This window comes from Schistocerca nitens, chromosome 1 (assembly GCF_023898315.1).
Source record: "Schistocerca nitens isolate TAMUIC-IGC-003100 chromosome 1, iqSchNite1.1, whole genome shotgun sequence".
In the NCBI taxonomy this organism is placed as follows: Eukaryota; Metazoa; Arthropoda; class Insecta; order Orthoptera; family Acrididae; genus Schistocerca; species Schistocerca nitens.
In genome coordinates, this window is record NC_064614.1 from 923968079 (window position 1) to 923988509 (window position 20431).

Consider the following 20431-nt stretch of genomic DNA (forward strand, 5'->3'; position numbering starts at 1 on the left):
TGAGAGACCACCTGCAGATGGGTGCACCCTGTACCCTTCATGGCATCCGGAAGGACCCTTTCCACATCTGGAATGACTCCCCTCGGTACGCACATGGAGTGCACATTGGTTTTCTTCCCCTCTCTTGCTGCCATTTCCCTAAGGGGCCCCATTACGTGCCTGACGTTGGAGCTCCCAACTACCAGTAAGCCCACCCTCTGCGACCGCCCGGATCTTGCAGACTGAGGGGCAACCTCTGGAACAGGACAAGCAGCCATGTCAGGTCGAATATCAGTATCAGCCTGAGACAGAGCCTGAAACCGGTTCGTCAGACAAACTGGAGAGGCCTTCCGTTCAGCCCTCCGGAATGTCTTTCGCCCCCTGCCACACCTTGAGATGACCTCCCACTCTACCACAGGTGAGGGATCAGCCTCAATGCGGGCAGTATCCCGGGCAACCACAGTCGTAGTCCGATCAGGGGATGCGTGGGACGAGATGGCCATCCCCGACAAACCCCCATCCGGACCCCCACAGTGATGCCCATTGGCAACAGCCTCAAGCTGTGTGACCGAAGCCAACACTGCCTGAAGCTGGGAGCGAAGGGATGCCAACTCAGCCTGCATCCGAACACAGCAGTTGCAGTCCCTATCCATGCTAAAAACTGTTGTGCAAAGAATGTCTGAACTAATCAACAGAGAGCGCAAACAAATCGACACAAAATTTAAACGATTATTAAAATACAAGATTGCCTAGTAAATGCAGTAATGCTGCTACTTCCGCACTGCTGACACACTGCTCGGCGGCAGAAGGAGACTACGCGAATTTACACTATTCAGGTACTAAAACGCGATGCTACAACTCTCAAATACTATAATACGCCCGAAATTTATGAATTAAACAATGCAAGTACCAAAAACACGCAAAGAAATTAAGAATTAAAGTATGTAACAAATGAGTGAGCTAGGAGTATACGACTTGCTGCTGCAGCTGCTTATCCAACGGTGGCAGGGAGCACACTGCCTAGGTGGCAGAATTTCTTATCTTTATGTACTTTATAATTACCAATCCTAATGTTAAGTTGCTCACTGTTCTCATTTCTGTTACTTCTCATTACTTTTGCCTTTCTCTGATTTACTTTAAATCCATATTCATTACTCATTACACTGTTCGTTCCATTTAGCACGTTCTGTAATTCTTCTTCACTTTCACTGAGGATAGCAATGTCATTAGAGAATCTTATCATTGATATCCTTTTATCTTGAATTTTAATTCCACTCTTGTTTAATTCTACTCTTGTTTAATTCCACTCTTGAACCTTTCTCTTATTTCCATCATTGCTTCTTCGATGTACAGATTGTACATGGGAGAAAAGTTACATCCCTGTCTTCCATCTTTTTAATCTGAGCACTTTGTTCTTGGTCACTCGCTCTTATTGTTCCCTCTTGGCTCTTGTACGTATTGTATATTACCTGTCTTTCTCTATAGCTGACCCCTATTATTCTCAGTTTTGAATATCGTGCACTATCTGATGTTGTCGAACACTTTATCCAGGTCAACAAATCCTATGAACTTATCTTGATTTTTCTTTAGTGTTTCTTCCATTATCAACCAGAACATCGGAATTGCCTCTCTGGTGCCTTTACCATTCCTAAAACGAAACTGATCATCATCTAAAACACCCTCAATTCTCTTTTCCATTCTTATGTATATTACTCTTGCCAGCATCTTGAATCCACGAGCTATAAGGCTGACTGTGCAATAATTCTCATGCTTGTTGGCTCTTGGAATCTTCGGAATTGTGTGGATGGTGTTTTTCCAAAACTCTGATGCTATATCACCAGTCTCATACATTTTACACACTAAAATGAATAGCCATTTTGTTGCCATTCCTCCAATTTATTTTAGAAATTCTGATGGACTGTAGTCTACCCCATCTGCCTTATTCAATCTTATCTTCCAAAGCTCTTTTAAATTCTGATTCTAATACTGGATTCACTGTATCTTCTATATCAATTCTTGTTTCTTCTTCTACCTCATCATCAGACAAGACTTCCCCCTCATAGAGGCCTTGAATGTACTCTTTCCCCAATCTGCTCTTTCTCTGCATTTAACAGTGGAATTCCCACTGCATTCTTAATGCTACCACTCTTGCTTTTAACTTCACCAAAAGTTGTTTTGACTTCTCTGTATGCTGAGTCAGTCCCTCTGACAACCATTTCTTTTTCAAGTTGATCACATTTTGCATGCAACAATTTTGCCTTACCTTCCCTGCACTCCCTACTTATTTCATTCCTAATGACTTATATTTCTGTATTCCTGAACTTCCCTGAACATTTTTGTACTTACTTCTTTCATCGATCAGCTGAAGTATTTTTTCTGTTACCCGTTGTTCTTTCGCAGCTACCTAACTTGTACCTATGATTTTCATTCCAACTTCTGTGATTAAACTTTTTTAGAGATGTTCATTCTTCTTTAACTGAACAGCCTACTGAGCTATTCCTTATCATAGTATCCATAACCTCAGAGCACTTCAAGTGTATCTTGTCATTCCTCAGTACTTTCATGTTCCACTTTGAACAGAGATTCCTCCTGACTAATTTCCTAAATTTCAGCCTACTCTTCATCACTACTAAATTGTGGTCTGAGCCTGTATCCACTCCTGGGTATGTCTTACAATCCAGCATCTGATTTCAGAATCTCTGCTGCTTGACCATTCTGTAATCTAACTGGAATCTTCCTGTATCGGCCAGCTTTTTCCAAGTATACCTCCTCCTCTTGTGACTCTTGAACAGAGTATTCACTGTTACTAGCTGAAATTTATTGCAGAACTCAATTAGTGTCTCTCCTCTCTCATTTCTAGTACCAAGACCATATTCTCCCATAACCCTTTATTCTCTTCCTTCGTCTACAACCACATTTAAACCCTCATGGCTATTAGATTTTCGCCTCTCTTTACGTACTGAATTACCTGTTCAGTACCCTCATATATTTACTTTATCGCTTCATCTTCAGGTTGCAATGTGGCATGTATACCTGAACTATCATTGTCAGTATTGGTTTCCTGTAGTTTCTTACAAGAACAATCCCATCACTGAACTGTTCACAGTAACTCACTCTCTGCCCTACCTTTTTATTCGTAACAAATCCTACTTCCATCATATCATTTTCAGGTGCTGTTGATATTACCCTATAGTCATCTGACCAGAAATCCTTGTCTTCTTTCCATTTCACTTCACTGACCCCCGCTGTATCTAAACTGAGTCTTTGCATTTCCCTTTTCAGATTTTCTAGCTTCCCTACCATGTTCAAACTTCTGACATTCCACATCCTGACTCATAGAACACTATCCATTCATTGGTTATTCAATCATGTTCCCTCCCCTTGACATTTCTCTCCCAGATATCTGAGAGGAGGACTATTCCAAAAAATTTTGACAATGCAGAGCTCATCATGACAATTTTTCATTATAGGCCGCATGTCCTGTGCAGTAGTTTCCATTACCTTCTGCATCCTCACAACATTGATTATTGCTGATTCTTCCCTCTTTAGGGGCAGTTTCCCACCCCTGAACCTCTGTCTGCTTGTCTGTTCTCTTTGACATGGATGTTGGCTAAATGAGGGTGACCTCTTATGCTGGAAGTCTTTGGCCACCAGTCAGCCTAATTAACTTAAAACACACCCATTCTCTTGGGCTGCATTATGTTGAATGACGGCTACATTCAATGTTATCTTATAGTAGATAGTGTATCCCACTATAGGGGCAATTCTCTGTATCAGCACTTTATAAAATAGTGGAATGGCAACTTGCCTTGTTAATGGTAAATTCACTGTTGGTGCAAAATATTTTTGGGCTAGATGCCTCTTCTGTTTTTGGATTCCAGATCATTAACAAAAACTAATCAGCGTCCCAGTTGGACCCATTTCAAGATCTGGACTCTTTCCTAAGGACGTAAGACCTGCCGTTTGAGAATATCTTTGGTTGGATAGACAATTTTGATGCCCATGTCTCCTTTAAACCCTCAGCAATACCTAAATTTTTTTAATCTGCACCACATTCCCTTTGCCACACATGACATGGTCAAGGCCAAATTGCAGGCTTGGAATTAAACTGGCATCATCTCTCCTGTTTTATCTAATCAGTGGACCACTTCTTTGGTGGCGAAACAGAAGCCAAATGACACCACATGCTTTTGCGTTGTTTGAAAGAGACAGTCAACATGCAATGTGTCATGCACTCATATTCTATTCCATGTCCGGAGTAGTTGTTGACAAAGCTGTTGGCCTGCGCCAACTTTCGGTCCTACACCTGCAGTTGCAATTGGATGCTTTAACCTCTTGCCCTTTGGACTTTCATCTGCCCCAGGAAATTATTAAAGATATTAGGAGCATTTGATTAAGGGCATTTCCTGTTGTGTCAGCTATCTTGATGACATCCAGGTCATTAGTTCCACGCAATAGGGGCACTTACAAAATCCGCTGGCACTTTTTCATCACCTGCTGGAGAATGACCGTTTTTGGAAAAATGTCCCCCCCCCCTCCACATACACACATACACACACACAAGGTGTGGACAAGTACATCAAAGCCAAGATCCACCTGTAGAAGCTCCAGGTTTCGGTGGGCAAGATTTCTTGTTTCGTTAAGTTTATTCCTCAAGCTAGGCACACCTGATGTCCTCTTAGCCAGCTTCAACAAAAAGGCATCAAATTGGTGTGGTCTGTGGACTGTCAATGAGATTTTCACACCTCATGCAGCATTTGTGCACCAATCTCCATTTGGCTTCCTTTATGCTGGGTAACCTGTTAACTGTGGCCACCGAAGCATCCTTGTGTGTCATTGGCGTGGTTCTGTCACATCAGAACATGAGTGGCACCAAATCGCCCATTGCTTACGCATCAAATATGCTCTCAGCAGTATGAAGTAACTATTCACAGGAGGAAAAAAAGGTATTATCACTTTTGGCATTAAAAAGTTCCTTGTTTTTTGTATGGGGCAAAGTTCCTACTTATCACCAACCACAAGCAACTGATTTCATTATTTGACCCTTGTTCTAAGCTACCACATAGGACTGCTGATTCAGAGACGGGCATCCTTTCTCAGTAATTACTGTTAAGACATTCATTACTCGTCCACTGCCCGGAACAATAGTGCAGATTCATAATCGCTGTTGCCAGTGGTACCTGATCTGGAGTTTGATCAACAGGGGAATCTATTTTTCACATTGAACAATACCTTGCAGCACACATTGCTGGCTTTTCCTTCGACAGAAAATCATTTCAGCCATCCAGATGGGATAGCACAAGCATGCTCCTTCAGTATCACATCTGTCACAGCACAAGTTTTTCTTTATTCAATATTGATTTAAAGTTGCCTAGGGGTCTTCATATTTGCCACACAGGAGCAAAGCTATTGAGCAATCATCTCTCTGCCATTGTGTCCTCACATATTCCAGCTGCTACATGCATCACACTTGGGTATGTCCCGAAGGCTCTGGCACTGAGACATTGAACATCTTGTGTGGCTTGCATGGCATGCACAGAACCAGCCTATGCTGCCACATCAGATTTCCTCTTTGGCAGTCTTGGAGAACCTTTGAGACAGGGTGCACATTGACTTCACAAGCCTTTTTTAGGGAAGCATGCAGTTGTTCATGGTGTATGTATTGTCCAGTTCCCTGCATGTAGTCAAAACATCCTCCACAATGTCAACAGCAACTACTCACATGTTGTCAGTCATTTTTGTTATTGCGGTCTTGCCCCCTCCCCCTCTGCCCTCCAGACTATCGTATCTGATAACGATCAGCAATTTATGTCACAGAAATTTGAAGATTTTTGAATTTGAAATGGTATTCAGTATCTGACCAATGCCTGTTTCACCCATTGAAGTCATTCGAGAATTTCTGTGTAAATTCTAGGCCCACTCAGCCTTCTACTGACTCTAACACACGATATTCTGGATATGAGTGTGGGATGGTAGAATCCTACTTACTGCATGTCACATGTTTTTATGTGCAGGTTTAAAATCAGTTGCGAGAAGAAAGTAGACGCGGCGGACGAATGGCGCCAACAAGTACCTGTCGGGCAATCCGTAGATGTTTTAGTGAGTGTGTAAGGAAGAACCATGGAGTTTATATGGAGCTCTGTGCTTATTGGGACACTGACTATTGTTATTAAAACAAAGACAGTTGAAAAATAACTCTTGAAAACTCTTGACGTAACCTTGCTATAGGCAAGACTTATTTTCTGATTTATGTTCAGAAAAGTTATGGTATCAAAGCCAACTTTCTTTTGACTGTAATTTAATCTGCTTCTGATGTTCGGCAGTACGGGGGACTTACTGGAAGTTATATGTTTATGTTGAAAGTGAGAGTTTTATTGTGTATGAAAGTCAAATACATCATTAATTGATGAAAATCAAAGTTTGTATGTCTACTTATTTCATAAGTAGAAAGAGTCTAAAAATTCCTGTACCTAGTGTTATTCAATAGAGAAGAAGTCAAGAGGGTTTCCAGCAGCTGGCTATCTAGTAAAGAAGAGTGGCTGCAAATTCCAAGTCAGTCACCTCGTAAAGAAGTGGAAGTTGGTTTGGGGGGATAACCCTAAATAACCCAGGTTCACACTCACACTTTATGTTGGAAACGTTAGACCATCTTCTAACACAGAGGTGGAGCGATCCATGCAAACTTTCAAGACCCAAATGAAGAAGTCCCAGTCTGTCTCATCCCATGACAATGCACAGTCCAACTTTCTAGTCATGTACCAGGTGATGCCAGTCAATGTATGCAGGCCTGCAGAACATTTGCATGGGAACCTTGAGTTGCAAGGCCTGGAATGTCATGGCTTCCTGTGTTTACCTTGTACGGCTGCTGTTTGGGTCTGGTCTTTTTGGCAGCCAGGCAGACTGCCAGGTGTGGTACAGAAAGGTTGGCATTTGTTTGTGATGGATGTCAGTTGGAAGCAGCTAACCCATTATTCAAATCAGTTGCATCTGTGACCCAAATGGACCTCCAACACTGTTGTCTCCATGCCAGCCAGATATTTTCCTGGTGCGAGGCTCCCAACTGCAGCAGTGTGAAAATCACTGGCATCCCCACTGTGTTCTCTGCCACATTACTTTCATCTGCATAATAGTAAGCCAGCAGGAACCTCTCCCAGTACACCCAATGCTGAGTCCTTGGACTTGGAATCTGCACTCTCCTTTCCCATTTGTCTGCAGATGAACCCTCATCTCTACCAATGGAGGCAGACCAACCATTATTCTTGACTCCACAACTTTCTGCCATTTGACCATAGTCAATCAATTTGCTGCCGTCTACTTTGGTGACAGACCCACTGCAACAGAATCTCAGACCCTCTTCAGTTTTGCAATGAAGGTCAAAGCAGAAACTAAGCCTTTTCAGCCCTACACAGCCTTTTCTAGGGGTAGGAATTTAGAATCCCCATTGGCAGACACACATACAGACACACATGAGCTGGTGTGAGACTTGTGGCAGAGTAGTGCAGAAAGCAATCACATGGGCAGAACCAGTGACCAAGATGTTTATTTGTATGCGGAAATAGGCTGGACCAGATAGTTCTTACGCTGAGATTGACTAACATGGACCTGGCTTTAGGATCATGCTGTGCTCTTGGTCTTTCTTGCTGCTTGTTTCAAGCATTCGTACTCGTCGCATCTTGTGCTTTTCTCAGTGCCAGTCTCTAAGCTGTGCTCGGACCCACCACCCCAGAGAACAACATGCACATCAAGTTTCCCTCTTCTGGGGTCCAGTTCCCCAGCTTATGGACGAACACTCACTGTAGGCTAGAGTAAAGACATTTGTGCCGACAGGATGGTTTTGTGGCATTGTCACGCTTATGCAGATACAAAAGTGTGCTTTTACTTAAATCCATATTTGTCAAATACGAGTACAGTAGCAATATCTGATGAGTTTATGTCACAACATATTTTTTGTGCTCTGACCACACCCCGGTTTGCTGCAACCAGTAATGTCTCCACATTACACCTGTGTGGCACTGTGGCCTAGTACACACCATAATATTGCACTGCTTGACTGTTACTAAGGATCAGGGACACTGTTGGATGGGAATGATCACAGGAAATGACAGACAACATGAAACACACTACCTTACATAACAGAGGTGGAGTGGTATACTTACAACAAAAAATGATACACATTTCATCATATGGGAAAGCAGGATAACAGACATAAACAACGTTCATGTTTGACACATGTCAGACCCATCTCAGACTTCCACTACCTCAGAGAAAGTGAAGGGAGGAAATAGTTCATAATGCACATTTGCACCTGTTATTCGTGCTGGCTACCAAACTGTTCAGGAGTACTTGGGAAACATTGTCCCATTCCTCTCTCAAGGTTGTTTTCAGTTCTTGTACAGTTCAACAAGGGCATATTTAATGAGAAACACGTCTTCCAAGGGCATCCCAGGTGTAATCTATATGGTTGAGGCCCAGGGAGTGCGCAAACCATTTCATGTATTCAACATTTTCACTTTTCATGAGTGTGACACTTCAGCAGTCCTGTGTGGGTGGGCATTGTTGTCCATAATCAGAAAGTCAGGACCTATCGCACCTCTAAATAGAAAGGACATGATCCAGACTAATTTCCCTGCAATACCAGTGTACTGTAAAAGTGTCTCATGCAAAGATATGCTGTGATTTTTGGCCGTAGTCCGTAGTGTCAGTCACCACCATAATGCCTAGGCCATAACGATGTTGTTCATCAAAATTCTATGTTGTGCAATGTATTCCTCTCTCTCTCTCTCTCTCTCTACACTAACTAGTGGCCAGAATCACTTGCCACAAAGAAATGTGATCCATCAGAGGACATCACTCTGGACTGCTGTTGCTGATCCCTATCAATTATTGCAACAATTTTCTTAAGAACATGGTTACTTCGACATTCAATAAATCAATTTTCACCAAGACACCTACACCAACGAACTCTTTCCCGACGATGACATTGTTGAAGTGTGATGCATCTAACATGTTTCTGAACAGACAAACTGGCCTGATTTGATTGCCATGAAATGGTTCTGGCAGAGACATATATAACACTGGAAGATGCAAGGTCTACAGAAATCTGTCTAGTAGTGAGATGTCTATTCCTTTGCACCACTAGGGCTACATATCAAACCTCTTGCAATGTGGTGTGCCATTTAAGAGCAGCAGCATACTTTAGCATAGCATTTCCACCTACAGCAGCCTTGTTTAATCCAAGATGACACTTTTGGACACACCAATTACTGTGGCTACAGTAAGGACACTTTGTCTTTGAGCTGTCCAACTGCCTGTCCCTAATTGTAAACACTCAAATGATATCTTGCATACATGTTGCCATACTGCATGGAATATCACACTAATATGTTTCACGACAAACTTTGTCAAACACTGTACTGCATGTATATGCACAGGCTCCACTGCAGCGAACACACCCTGTCCTTTACATTTGCTTTTAACGATGGAGAAACTTTTTTGCTGAAAATATCTTATTCTTATGTTTTTTAGGGTGGGAAATCCAAATCTGATACTCAGAAAACTGTATCATCCAGAATTTCTTCACATTTTACAGTAAAATTTATTAAATTAAGAGATTTTTAAAGAATTTAACAGCTTTTATACAGTTAAATTAATTTAAAAAGGAGGTATAATGAATGTAGATGACATTGGTAGCACTGCTGAAAAACATTTGCTGGCAAAAAAGGTCACTTCTATTTTTGTGTTAACAGATGGTGTTTTGTTTACTGTCAACCTAACCTCACTTTTCCATTTCCTGTACATGTGCTCAGTACAATGTCTAACAGTGGTTGAAAAAACTCTGCTGACAGTTTTTGTTATGTTTGTGGTGAATTTGTGATTAAAAAATACCAAAGAAACATTACAGACTCTACATATAAAGTTAGGCCTATTGAAACAGTTTGTATAGGCTTTGCCTAAAGATGGACCGTGTTTTAAATATCTCTGCCAAAAGTTTCCACATCTTTCAGAAGCTAAACTAAAGGAGGGCGTCTTTGTCACATCTGACATTAGAAAATTGATGTTTGCTGTTAACTTTGAATCCACAATGACCTTAATTGAGAAAGAAGCATGGGTATCATTCAAGCAAGTTGTTACAAAGTTCTCAGGACATGAGAAAGACCCAGAATATGTTTCTATTATAGCTATGAGGTTAAAGAAGTTTAAAACTTTAGGATGTTTAATGAGCCTGAACGTTCACTTTTTGAACAGTCACCTTGATTACTTTCCAGAAATATGGGAGATGTTAGTGAGGAGCAGGGAGAGGGTTTTCACCAGGACATTAAAGTGATGGAAAAACACTACCAAGGCCACTGGAACACAAACATGATGGGGGACTACTGTTGGTCACTTCACTGAGAAGTTCAGCAAGCAACACATCATAGAAAAAGCTACGCAAGAAGCTTCAAAGAAAAAAGAGAAAGAAAATATAAACCAATTCCAGTTGACAAGTGAAACCTCTATTAACACGTATCATTGTAATAAAAAGCATACTGCTCAAAAACTATGAGTGATACAAAAAAACTAAGGCTAGAATTGGATTCAGCTCATATAAATCTACAAAAATCAGCTTATCTTATCAAAAAAAAATTTTTTTGTTGGCCTTTCTAATCATTATCTTCAAAGAAATTGCTGCCCTCATGAGTGTCAATATGTGCAGATGCTTGTATTTTTCAAGAAGTGACTCAGTGGAGTTACAAAACTTTTCATTTGTGATGGGAATGTAGTTAAATTACAGACTGCCTGTTGTGGAAGTTCCTACCAAAAAAGTTAGCACTGTTAATGAGTGACAGGCATCATAAACATGAACTTCTCAGTAATGAAAGATAATTTCATCCAAGTGCATAATGTGGTTAGAGCACTGGGTTGTTTTTGGAATCATCAAACAATGGCAGATCTGATTCTTATTTTTGTATCAGTAAGATGAAAGTTCAGGGGAACACATCTCTGTACTTTTGAAAAGTTTCATCTCTTCCCACTGTTGAAGCAAAGCCCTGCAGCCAGGCGACTAGCGCGAGTTTTGGTGTTCTCGTAAAGATAAGTCATTTTAGATTATAAAACATATAGATTAGTACTGATTACGTGGTAAATAAGTGTATTAGTGTACCGATTAAGTGTACCATTAAAGGTTTCATTTTTCTTTACGTAATATAGCAGAAAACGCGAAAAGACCGTACAGTCGTATTTTCTGTTTACGTTCTGCTGCAGCAAATCTATAGAATTTCGTTTAGTTGTTCCTTGCTCTCTCCAGCAATTTAACTTGGCGTACCTCTTCATTATTTAACTAGCATTTCCGGAAAGTAGCGTAAAGTTTAAGTTGTTGTTTCAGAAACTTTGCACTTTTGTTTTTGTTTACACACAGTTGCGTATAGGCCAAATTTGTGTAACCATATTTTCGTGTTTATCTGTAATTTAACTGACTTATTCTTAATAAACTATTACGTTTATCATGAGTGAAAAGTGCTTGACTTGCCATAGAATTGTTAGGTCGGGGCTTTGGTGTGATGGGTGCTGTAGTTTTTTCCATGTGGGTGACTGTAGTGGTGTGGGAATAGGGGAAGTAAATGAGACTCATCAGTGGTTTTGTAGGATTTGTAGTAGAGATAGGACAATACTAGAACAGGAGGGGGAAAATTGCCGCCCTTCAGGCTGAGTTAGACAAGGCCAGGAGAGATCTTGACAGGTTAAGGAGGGAGAAGGGTAAAGAGAGGTGGGAAGTGGCAACAGGCAACAGGAGGAACAGGCCTAGAACTTTGTCTGACAGCTTTATGGTGAATGTGGAAAATAGATTTGACCTGCTGCTTCAGTTAGAAGCTGGTGAGCCTCAAGCAGTTGCAGGTGTAGACAGGGCACAACAAACTTTCAGCAGCAAATTGAAAAGTAAGAATTTAGGGAAATCAGTAAAGAGAAAGAAAGTGTTGTTGTTAGGTAGTTCCCATGGAAGAGGTGTTGGCCAACTTTTGCAGGATGAACTAGGATCAGAATACCAGGTCACCAATTTTTTTAAACCTAGTGCTGGTCTGGAGCAGCTGACAGAGGATTTAGGATCACTTTGCAAAGATTTCACTAAGGAAGACACCGTGGTTATAGTGGGTGGGGCAGGTAACAGTATTGACAGAGATCCTGGGTACAGTATAGAGTGTGACCTGGCGAAGATTGCATCAGCATCGAAGCATACTAGTGTTGAGTTTGTATCTGTTCTTGGGCGCCATGACCGACCTCATTTGAACTCTTCTGTCAAGAGAGTTAATTTGGAGCTGGAACGGCTGCTCATGTCAGGTGCGGGGTCACACATTGGTGTGGTTCATGTTGATTCTCTCAGTAGGCGGGATTATACTAGGCATGGCCTTCACCTCAACAGGAAGGGGAAGGGTAAATTGGCTGGGGAAATAGCAGGAAAGTTAAAGGGGGGAGGCACTGTCATGAGTGGTAAAATACCAGTGGTTATAGGATTCAGAAAAGACCCTTTTTTAGGGTAGGGAGGACAGAAAGAAAGCAAATTTTAAGAGAGGTTAGAACTGAGACAAACCTTCAGTTTGGGAAAGAAATCAAAAAAACATAATTCCAGCTTATTACATCAGCATAAACAGCCATTGGTTAAGAATTTTCAACTGTCAGCAGATATTTTAACTCCACCCAATTTTAACTCAGTCAATGTGAAATGTCAGCTATCTTTATTGCATCAAAATATTCGAGGACTGAGAAATAAAATTAATGAATTAACTATCTGCATAGATGAATTAGAGTCTTCAAACCCAGCTGACATAATCTGCCTCTCTGAACATCATATGACCATTGGTATAGAACTCTTAAGTGTTACAGGGTTTAGGTTAGCATCTCACTTTTGTAGATCAGAAATGGAGAAAGGAGGAGTTGCCACATTCATCAGGAACTGTCATAAATTTAAGAACACAGACATTCATAAATTTTGCCTAGAACAGCATATGGAAGCATGTGCAACAGAATTAGATTTTCACAAAAAATCCTTCATAATATTAAGTGTATATCGAGCACCTGCAGGTAACTTTAATCTGTTTGTCAACCATCTTGAAGCTGTACTGGCCCATTTAACAACCAAAAACAAAGAAATAGTGGTTGCTGGTGATTTCAATGTAGATTTCCTTAAAGACTCTCCCAATAAGAACTTATTTGAGTTAGTAACACTATCATTCAACTTAATTCCCACAGTAAAGTTCCCCACTAGGATAGCCACTTGCTCACAAACATCCATTGATAATATCTTTATAGAAAAGTCCAATGAACAAAATTATATTACAAAACCAATAGTCAATGGCCTCTCAGACCATGACATGCAGTTCCTTCTGTTAAATGTTAATACTGAACAGGATGTAAAATCTGTTAAATCTGAGCTCAAGAGGGTAATCAGTAAGCCAAAAATTGATTATTTTAGGACACTCCTCAGAGACATTCACTGGACTGATGTTTACAGTGCTCATGGCATGAATGAAAAATATAACATTTTTGCTAATAAAGCGCTTACCTTATTCGAACACTGCTTTCCCCCAAAACTTACCAAGGTTAGAGCAAAGTCTACAAAGAAGCCATGGATTACTCGAGGAATAGGGGTATCTTGTAAAACAAAAAGAAAACTGTATCTGTCAATCCGAAACATTTCCAATGTTGATGCTATAGCACATTATAAGAAATACTGCAAAATATTAAAGACTGTAATACGGATGTCAAAGCAAATATATTACAAGGAAAAGATAGTCATATCAGATAACAAAATAAAGACAATATGGGATATAGTGAAGGAGGAGACCGGTAGAACCAGACATGAAGAGGAACAAATAGCATTAAGAGTAAATGATACATTGGTGACAGATGTGTATAGTGTTGCAGAACTTTTTAACAAACATTTTATAACTGTTACTGAAAAGATGGGGTTGTCAGGTTCGGTAGATGCTGCTATGGATTACCTTAGACCAGACATTTCAAGTAACTTCCACAATATGAATTTGACCCTCACTACCCCAACAGAAATAATGTCCATCATAAAATCTTTAAAATCAAAAACATCTAGTGGGTATGATGAAATATCAACAAAGTTAATTAAGGAATGTGATTCTGAGCTAAGTAACATATTAAGCTATCTGTGTAACCAGTCGTTTATCAGTGGAATATTTCCTGAATGGCTGAAATATACTGAAGTTAAGCCACTGTTTAAGAAGGGAGATAAAGAAATAGCATCAAATTTCCGTCCAATTTCACTGTTGCCAGCATTCTCAAAAATTTTCGAAAAAGTAATGTACAGTCGTCTTTATAACCATCTTATCTCAAATAACATACTGTCAAAGTCACAGTTTGGATTTCTAAAAGGTTCTGATATTGAGAAGGCTATCTACACTTACAGTGAAAATGTGCTTAATTCATTAGACAAAAAATTGCAGGCAACTGGTATATTTTGTGATCTGTCAAAGGCATTTGACTGTGTAAATCACAATATCCTTTTAAGTAAACTAGAATATTATAGTGTAACAGGAAACGCTGCAAAATGGTTCAAATCTTATATCTCTGGCAGGAAACAAAGGGTGTTATTAGGAAAGAGACATGTATCAAGCTATCAGGCATCATCCAACTGGGAACTAATTACATGTGGGGTCCCACAAGGTTCCATTTTGGGGCCCTTACTTTTTCTTGTGTATATCAATGACCTTTCATCAGTAACATTACCAGATGCCAAGTTTGTTTTGTTTGCCGATGATACAAACATTGCAATAAATAGCAAATCAAGTGTAGTCTTAGAAAGATCAGCCAATAAAATATTTGTGGACATTAATCACTGGTTCCTAGCCAATTCTTTGTCACTAAACTTTGAAAAAACACACTACATGCAGTTCAGAACTTGTAAGGGGTGTCCCAAGAGTATATGTATAACATACGATGACAAGAAGATAGAAGAAGTGGACAGTGTTAAATTCTTAGGATTACAGCTTGATAATAAATTCAACTGGGAGGAGCACACCACAGAACTGCTGAAGCGTCTTAACAAATCTCTGTTTGCAATGCGAATTTTGTCAGACATAGGGGATATAAAAATGAAAAAGCTGGCATACTATGCTTACTTTCATTCCATGTCATATGGGATTATTTTTTGGGGTAATTCATCAAGCCAAGCTAAAGTTTTCTGGGCACAAAAACGTGCAGTAAGAATTATATGTGGTGTGAACTCAAGAACATCCTGCAGAAGCCTGTTTAGGGAACTAGGGATACTAACTACTACTTCCCAATATATTTATTCCTTGATGAAATTTGTCATTAAAAATATATCACTTTTTCAAACCAACAGCTCAATTCATGGAATCAATACTAGGAATAAGAATAATCTTCACAAGGATTTAAAGTCACTTAGTCTAGTACAAAAAGGTGTGCATTATTCAGGAACACACATTTTCAATAACTTGCCAGCAGCCATAAAAAGCTTAACAACCAATGAAATTCAGTTTAAGAGAAGCCTAAAGGATTTATTGGTGACCAACTCCTTCTACTCCATTGATGAATTTCTTAGTAAAACCAACTGATTTGTATATAAGTACAACATAACTTCTGCACAATTTCAGTGCAGTAATGTGTTCATTGAAAATTTGTGTGTGTGTGTGTGTGTGTGTGTGTGTGTGTGTGTGTGTATGTAAGCATAATCTAACTTCTGTACCATTTCAGTGCAGTAATGTGTTCATTGTAAATAAGTATTACAGTAGTTGTATTACATGTTTATTACCTTATAAATAAATAAAAAACTTTTTTATTTTAAATTCAGTGCATTAGTATTTGTAAAATGACTCTTAGTGTTCATTAAAAATGACGATCATTCCACTTGGGACCTGTGGAATGGTACATCAGCTTATTTGTTTTAGTTGTAAATATTTGTCATGTATTGTTGTTTTTCTGACATGTTCCACATCCTGGAGGACCTCCTCACTACGGATCAATTGGAATGAAAGTAAATCTAATCTAATCTAAAGTCTAATGTTGTCTTCAGTTTTCCAGAGTGCATGTGATGTGGCACACAAAAGAGCTCACAAGAAGCAATTTGTTACACCAGTTAACATCAAGCCTCATGTTTCTGAGCTTCAGTCAAACTGTGCAAAATCTGTTAGGAACAGATCTTTTTCACAGTTAAATTTTCAAGCAAAATTCAAGGTACTGAAGTCTTTGATATACCTGGGGGCATCTATATCTCATGGTGGACTCACCATGTACATCCTTTTCAGTCACACTGTGCACAGCAATTTTGTCTTTTGGGAGAAACTAATTTTGATCAACCTTCATACAATACATCACTGAAGGAAGGATGACCATGGTAAAATCCTGCAGACTAATAATAAAAAGTTAAATGCATCATTTGCCAATGAAACTACAGCTCAGTGAAAGATAATCTTCGTCTAAGAAGGCTTGGTGTCTATGAGATTCCATGTCGCTGCAGGAAATCATACATTGGGCAAATTTGTTATATTATGGAGGACAGATACGTCAAACATGGATGACACACACATCTGGACCAGCCAGAGAAAACTGCAGTGGCAAAGCATTGTCTCTGAACAGGAGACAGCATGGAACACAAAAACACCAAATACTGTCACTGACGTGTTCGTACTGAAACTACATTATTATAGAAGCAGTGGAGATTTGCAACTCAACTAACCTGCTGAACAGGGACGTGGGACATGAACTTAGCACAGCAGAGGATCCAGTGCTGGCCATGTTAAAATCACAGTGAACACAAAGAGGAACTGTTGGTCACATAAGGGCTGACACTGCAGTGGTGACATAGATATTCAGATGACAATGGCAAGGATGGGCACATGCTAGTGAGGACACACACAGCAGAAGGTGACTCCCAACAGAGGGAACTGAGGTGGGCAATAGCAGCGCACAGTAAGAATGACAGCCTCTGCACATGCATTGAAGCTGTTAGTACACAAAATGACAGGTGGTGTAGCTGCCTCTCTTGCTACTGATCAGGATATCCATGCTAATGGTCACCAAATTACATGCATTCACACCTGTGCAGTTTCTTCTCAGACTGGCAGAAATTGGAGGCTTTGGTCACAGCCTCAGCAGTGTGTTTGTCACAGCTGAAGATGTCAGTCAGTTGTGCTGATGAAATATTGTGGAAATTTCTTAACAACATTAGACGTCCCACCTTAGAACCATATTTACGATTTGTCCATCAGGAAAGTCTCAAGCAACACCTACTAGTAAAGAGTCTGTCCTGAAGATGACCAGTTACCAAAAGGTGAATGAAGTTGTCTGACACTGTTGTTGAGTTAGTCCTTTAGGAAAACCTTCACGTGAAATTTCCATATTTTTCAAAACACAGTTTCCTAAATTCTCAGGGTATTGTTTATATTGATTGATGTGGCCACTCAGTATATATGTAAAGGAATCACTATATTAATTACGTAGTGGGAAAGACAAACGTAACAGTGTCATTCATTTGAAAGTTACTGAGGTGTTGTATATTCTTAATAATGAGTAGCAGGCAGGCACTTGTGCTGATTGGTCACTGAGCATAGCAACTCTGTCTTGGATCTTTGACAAGTGGGAATGACTAAATAAATTGAAAAATTCCAGAAAAATGCTTATATCTTATGTGTTGGGTCTACTCTATATGCATGATTACTATATATATATATATATAAAAAAAAGACAAATTCCTATAATAATATTATGAAAAGGATCGACTACTGTTCACCATATAGTGGAGATGCTGAGTCACAGAGAGGCACAGTAAGAAGTCTTCTTCTGAAGTAGACAAAAAACACACACACACACACACTCACTCAAGCAAGCACAACTCACACACATGACGACTGTCTCTGGCCGCTGAGTCCAGACTGCAAGCAACTGAGAATGATGGGAGAAGCAGCCTGTGTGATGGGGGTAAGGAGGAGGCTGGGGTGGGGAGGGGGAGGGATAACAGGATACCATTGGGGGTCAGTAAAGTGCTGCTTGTGGGAGCATGCAGGGACATGGTGGGGAGAGGGCAGGCGCAGCTAGGTGCAGACGTGAAGAAAAACGTGGGGCGGGGGGAAAGGGAGTGGAAAAAGAGAGAAGTATAAAGACTGTGGGTGTGTTGGTGAAATAGAAAGCTTGGTAGTGCTGGAGTGGAAACAGGCTAGGGGATAGATTGGTGAAGAACAGTGACTAACAAAGCTTCAAGCCCGGCACCCACAGTCTTAACACTTTTCTCCTTTTCCAATCTCCTCCATCTCCCTCCCACCCGATGCCACATTGTACTTCCTTTCTGCATCTAGCTGCCCCACCCTTCAGAAGAAGGCCTTTTGGCCAAAAGCTTATTTGTTTAGCAGTCTTTTTGTTTGCCTGTCTGTGACGCCACATTTCCACTATACATTAAGTAGCAATTTAGGATTTTCATAATGGATTTTCCATTGCCAGACAAATTCCTATGACATTCCCTACCAGAAATGTATTAGGTATCAAGTGAATAGCTGCTTTCAAAATTCTGTAACCTATTCTCTACATCCATGAACCATACTCTGAAAACTACTGTGATGCACAACACTTGGACAGGGCATTCTACAAACAGAGGATTTTTTGTGTAACAGATGTGAATGGAACAGCAAGAACACTACCAAGTCTTTTAATGCTACAAGACATATGAATGGATCACTCTATTAATTATGTACACATCTGGCGAAGTCACTATGTACAGTGCGGAAAGATACATCTGCTAGTGCTAGGTCATATGGCAAACAGCTGCAACAGATTTAATTGATACAATGTACTGCCATGCTCTCATTTGTCAACTGTTGTTGTTGTGGTCTTCAGTCCAGAGACTGGTTTGATGCAGCTCTCCATGCTACTCTTGCTCCCCAAATAGCAAAACTCATTTACTACTTTAAGTGTCTCATTTCCTAATCTAATTCCCTCAGTGTCACCCGACTTAATTCGACCACATTCCATTATTCTCGTTTTGCTTTTGTTGATGTTCATCTTATATCCTCCTTTCAAGACACTGTCTATTCCGTTCAACTGCTCTTCCAAGTCCTTTGCTGTCTCTGATAGAATTACAATGTCATCGGCAAACCTCAAAGTTTTTATTTCTTCTCCATGGATTTTAATTCCAACTCCGAATTTTTCTTTTGTTTCCTTTATAGCTTGCTCAATATACAGATTGAATAACTTTGGGGATAGGCTACAACCCTGTCTCACTCCCTTCCCAGCCACTGCTTCCCTTACATGCCCCTCGCCTCTTATAACTGCCATCTGGTTTCTCATGGTTTATGTGATGCACAGTTCCTGTGCTTATTAAAAGTTCAACAGCAATGTCACATGTCACGATCCAATGATTTGTTAATATGAGCTCCTCCACAGCTGAAATCATTAAAGCACTGGTGGTAACAACATGTGCCTCCTTAGGTTGTGGTATTTTCTGGTTGTATACTGTCCTGCTTCATAATGCTGACACCACCAGAATATTGTGCACCATATGAGACTGTTCTCCCACACTTCTTTCATCTTCCAATAATCTTGTGAAGCATGTTTCACATCTGCACAAAGAAATTGGATAACTGCTCTTCGTGCTGATTGGGAGGAATCCATCATGCAAGGAACATTGGATTGGAAATAAATCTCCAGAAAAGAGAAAATTAATGTGAAGCTGTTAACTCTGTTTGTGCAACTGGGAATACCACTACGCCATCTGTCGGCAAACACATTCACCCCTGGGATTTCATACAATGCTGCTACAACAAAGGTCTCCTTTTTAATTAGGCATACCTTATATATTACATTAAACTGTTTTGAGTTACACTCTTGTTGAACTCCCAGGCAATAATAATGGTTAGCCAGGTGTGACAGATGGATTGCCCATCTTCAGTACCTGAAGTTTTTTGAGTGGTGATATGTGCTCCCTATTGCATAATTCCTCCCCTTCCCCTTCCACCATTCTCACATGTTTCAGTTAACTATTAAAAGTTGTAATAAACATAAAACTTGTGTGAGTAATTTGACCTTGTTTCTACTTAGCTGTTCATTACTCACAGTTTCTGAGTCTTTCACATTTTTCCATTTGTAAAAGAGATTAATGTAGTAAGTGTCTGTCATAATAAGTGTATCACTAGTCTCCGGTATGCAACAAAAGAGAAAACTTTAGGTAGTCATAAAATAATTTCTTGTGACAAAAGATACTGTAAAAATACTTGCAAAATCATATGTAAAAGAACAGAAAAATTATCATGACAATTAGTGGATTTTACTTTGTATTTTCCCCCTTTGTTCAATATATACTTACACCATTTTTCACATTTGTTTCCCATCTAAGTTCCATTGTTTTTAGGTCGAACAGCTTAATGTCACCATTATCATAACCAGCACATACCATTCTTTCCTCTGAGTTGTATGAATTGCCTGAAAAATGGTACATGACAAGGTT

The 20431-nt window shown here is 40.0% G+C and overlaps 1 protein-coding gene across 1 annotated transcript in view; it reads right to left on the minus strand.

The window, feature by feature from the left end:
• Positions 1-20431, minus strand: part of LOC126193003 (dynein axonemal assembly factor 10) — a 217218-nt gene that overhangs the window by 64187 nt on the left and 132600 nt on the right. The window contains exon 6 of the mRNA XM_049932651.1: positions 20291-20406. Within this exon, the coding sequence (XP_049788608.1) occupies positions 20291-20406 (116 nt within the window). The remainder of the gene's footprint in view (positions 1-20290; positions 20407-20431) is intronic.